Source organism: Eurypyga helias, unplaced genomic scaffold (assembly GCF_000690775.1).
Source record: "Eurypyga helias isolate BGI_N326 unplaced genomic scaffold, ASM69077v1 scaffold4554, whole genome shotgun sequence".
NCBI classification, from domain to species: Eukaryota; Metazoa; Chordata; class Aves; order Eurypygiformes; family Eurypygidae; genus Eurypyga; species Eurypyga helias.
In genome coordinates, this window is record NW_010246669.1 from 41 (window position 1) to 4,545 (window position 4,505).

At 38.1% G+C, this 4,505-nt stretch overlaps 1 protein-coding gene across 1 annotated transcript in view; it reads left to right on the forward strand.

Annotated features, from left to right (window-relative positions):
• Positions 1–1,598: 1,598 nt before the first annotated feature.
• LOC104508744 (ryanodine receptor 3-like) overlaps positions 1,599–4,505 on the forward strand; it is a gene marked incomplete at its 5' end in the record, with an annotated part of 13,520 nt that continues 10,613 nt past the window's right edge. Inside the window, 2 exons of the mRNA XM_010150467.1 lie at positions 1,599–1,796; positions 2,392–2,522. Coding sequence (XP_010148769.1) covers positions 1,599–1,796; positions 2,392–2,522 — 329 coding nt within the window. The remainder of the gene's footprint in view (positions 1,797–2,391; positions 2,523–4,505) is intronic.

Below are 4,505 nucleotides of genomic sequence, written 5' to 3' on the forward strand. Positions count from 1 at the left end.
GCTTTTTCTAAAGAACCCTACTGATTACATTCATTTTTTACTGGAAAATAGTTTATATATAATGTCAGAATCAGATTAATGTCTCAATTTAACTAAATGAGCTCATATATTTTAGCTATACATAATTTGTCCATAGTTTTTGTCATGGCTTTCAGGCCTGAAAGGCATTTGGCATTTTGGGTGAGGGGGGTGGGAGTGGGGGTGGAGGAGGGGCAGGTGCTTGCTTTATTTAATTTATTTTCTCATGTTTTTTAATGAACCTACTAATCTCTAATGAACATCAAATGTTGTTGGGCTTTTTTTTCTTTTTCCCATTCTGTGTGAGAGTATTATTAAGTTTTTATACTTATTTGCTCCATTTTCACTGATGTCATTGCCATTATGTTTGTTAGTGACTATTGTGGTGAAGATATTTCTATACCAGGATTGGGATTTTAATAGATGGGTATGCACAGGCAGGAGAAATATAAAGCAAGAGAAGCCTTTTCATAGCAGGCTACAGTTCTTTTTCTGTATCACTGAGGAAGGTGGTTATACCTCCATACTTTAAAAACCTTTACTTAGGTTTTACCTGATCTAGTGAGTTGTTTCAGGTTCTTGCGTATAACCCAATGATAGAAAGTAGAACATCAACAGCCTTCACTAGTTTTATTTCTGAATCTTCACAACTTGCATCCATGAAAAGTAGAATTCACTAAAGAGAGCTCCCATCCACAAAAGCCTCGTTTTTTAACTTTTCCTTACAGATTTGAAGTCCATAAGAAAAGTCTTCATTTATCTTTATCCTGGAACTGGCCCTTTTGATTTTCCCCTTCTAGATAGAGGCTCCATGTTTCAGTAAGCAGATTAATCTTCTCTTTTCCAATATTACATTTTCTAGTTCTGTTGATTACACTCAAAGGCTTCAGAGAAGGCAAAAGCAGCTGGCTGAATGTTCAGTCCAGATGTAACTGAATCCTGGTCTCAAATATCATGAAAAGCAACTCCTACAACACAGTTCTAGTGCCGGAGACAGGGCAGGTAAAGATGCAAAAGTCCTCTTAAAATTGGGTAGAATTTTTATGCACTGTTCCAAGAGAAAGACCATCAGGGCTGTTCCATTTAAGTCTCCTTCTTGCCTCTCTCTTTCTGTCCCACACGGTTAGAGAAGATGGACTTCAAAGGTATGTGAAGAAGGCCATTTCTACCTGTGCCCGTCCTTTACACCTCACTCTGCTTTTCCCTAGGTCTTGTCGATCAGGTAACAACCCATTCTATTGCAGAGCGAGGTCAAAAGTTTGTGTTTATCAGTACAAATCCATCTGTCTTGTTTCTTCCAAGAAAAAATTTTTGCATAACTTTTTCATTGTTTGGTTTGGGTTTTCAATGGAACTGTTAAAGGAGACAATTGTAAACTGTCATATGCTTGTACTTGCTTTTTTTAGATTCTCCTTTTAGTGACATGAGACGACATGGAGTCTTCTGCTGTGAAAACGAACATTACTGTTCAAAGCTAATGCTCTACTGTCTTCCCATGAGCAGGCTTTGTGAACATCATTTGTCATTGTAGTAAACGAAAAGTTTATTGTGTGTTTTCAATGTGCTTGAATTTCTCTCAGGTGACAGAGGAGCCACTTGATGAAGTAGAGGAAGACTCTAATCTCTGGAACTCATTTGATGAAGAGGAAGAGGAGGAGGGCATGGTGTTTTTTGTTTTAGAAGAAAGTACAGGTTACATGGCACCCGCTCTCAGAGCACTGGCAGTTATTCATACTATCATCTCCTTTGTCTGTGTGATTGGGTACTATTGCTTAAAGGCAAGTTCTGAATTTTATTACTAGTCTATTATTTGTTAAAGAACATCAGCTGTGTCCCAAAGCAATTTTTGGAGCTAATACTGGAATACCTATCTTTACATAGGTTTTTACAAATTCTCAGTGTTCAATAAATAGATGTTTTCCACATGTACTCGGTCTGGCAGAGATGGAGTTAACTTTCTTCGTAACAGTATGTGCGATTAAGGCACTGTTGGTAACATACCCACCTTCTTTTGATTATTGCTGAACATGCTTGCACAGTGTGAAGACTTTACCAACTCTGTGCATCCCCCAGCGAGTAGGCTGGGAGGGTGCAAGAAGGTGGAAGGGGGCACAGCTGGGACAGCAGACCTGAACAGACAAAAGTGATATTCCATGCCATGTAACGTCATGCTCAGCAATAAAAACTGAGGAGGGGATTGTCTTCCAAGGTGGCCATTGGTCAGACTGGCAGGGCTTTGGTCTGCTTGTGGGAGGTGCTAGTGTGGTGTTTGGTCTTATACAGTATTATAAGAGTACTTAATACTGTAGGTAGAGACCACGGTTTCTAAAAATATATAATCCATGACATATGTGTCCATCGTCATTTGCATAGGTCCCTCTAGTTGTATTCAAGAGAGAAAAGGAGGTAGCTCGAAAGCTGGAATTTGATGGACTATACATAACTGAGCAGCCGTCTGAAGATGATATTAAAGGACAATGGGATCGCCTGGTTATAAATACTCCGTATGTAAAACTACATGTTTATATGTAAACCGTTTATAAATATCATAGCCGATGGGGCCACTGGTCTAGAACCTGTGCTGTCCACCTGCCACCTGGCTCATCTAAAAGAAAGGCTTTTTTTCATCTTGCATTGGATGCTACAGCAGTAGATTCTAACGTGAAATCCTGTATTACCTGTTTATTTAATAAATAGCATCATAACATGTATTTCCCCCCTCCTTTTCATTCTTCTTGGGTTTGCAAGGATTGTGCGTCTTACCTCACAAGCTAGCTCTCTCCAAGACACTTCACACTGGCCACTATCGAAAAAGTTTTAAAAAATATAACTTCCATTTCTTTCAGTGACTCAATTTCACTTCCGTATTGTATAGCAGTATTCTCCTGCCTTTCCTTCCCACTACTTGGTAACAAAACTTGGATATGACAAGAGAAGTAAATCTAGTATAAAATAGCAATCCCAGAATTTGAGTAGGTCTGACAGGAATTACTGTCAGGTTGTACACGTTGGCGATTACCGCAGTAGTCATACACTGATTCCAGGAGACTCACCTGCTGCTCTGTGAGCAAATGATACAAGTGAGGCAAGAAAAATACCAGTAAGCTACAGCACTCTGTAGGAGTGACACAGAGAAATACAGCAAGTCAACTCCTTTCACTTGAAACAATGCCTTCTCTACAGGCTGTTTTTCAGAATTTACTCTTTCAAAACAACTAGAATCATGTTTTCGTTCTGGTATACCTAGGCTTAGGTTCCTGTCTTTCCCTGATGGTATCATAATTTAAGGACAGAGAGCTGGAAAATAACAAAGATGTATCAAGTTGTTTACTACTCACAAAGTAGTTGTGGCTAGTATGTTCAGGCATAAGTATGTGTTTGATAAAAACAAGTCAAAATAATCAACTAAATGCATCAGAGTGACAACATGCTGCCAAAATATATTAACTATCTCATCAATCATACTCAATTTTTGTACATTATAAATAGCGCCGTCAGTACTTTCATTAAAATTAGAATGTCTAAAATATTGGAAATTCTTGAATGCTTTGTTTTCCTACACCTGAATTTAAGGAATTTTTCCTTAGTTTCAGTTAGAAATACAGACTAGCACATATTATTAAAGTTACAATAGAAAGTAATTGGGAAACTGGAGAGCTTGCCTGATTTCCAACATCTTTCTTTAACTATTGATAACAAGCTGCCTAGACATCCAGTAAATTGATCCTGAGCAAAAAAAAGCCTGAAGAAATGAGATACATTGTCGGCTTATCCTTAACAACATGCTGTACAGCCTGTTCTCAGCATGTTGCACTATCTACTGAAGTTGAGTAACAGATTAAGGCTAATTTAAGCAGGCTAAGCCTTCCCTCTTATGTGAACTGACTCTTGGGGTTTAGTACAGGTACCATTAGGGTAACGACTGCTGGGGGGTTCCCAGTGCTGTATATGTACTGAAATGTGCTTTCTATAAGTGAAAAAAAAAAAGTAATTAAAAATCAAAAGAGGTACCCTGGTAAGTGCAGCACTGTTAGATGTTTGTGGTAAATGAGATAGACACAAGTTGGTTACATTCGAGACATATTTTGCTTAAAAGTCTTGAGAAATCTAGGAAAGAAATAATACAGAGCATTGGACCAGAATGTACCCTCTGAGCCACTGGAACCATTTGCCTTTGTCTTGGAGTAATTTCATTCAGAACTTCAATTCAGAAAAATAAAAGATGGAGCACTTAGCAATTGGGAAGTTTGCCTCACATCCTAGCAGAAGTGTGTTCTGGAATCTCATTCTTCTGATGCTAACATTTGCTTTATTTTTACCAATACTGTCCTTTAAGCAGTTATTTTTCATTTTTACCTTACTGAATATTTGCTCAACTTCGTGTCACATCCAGGAGAAAAACCTTAAATTTTGTATTGTTTCCTGCTAATAATTGGCATTCTTCAAAACTGACATAACACACAGTAAGACCACCAGAATGAGGCATT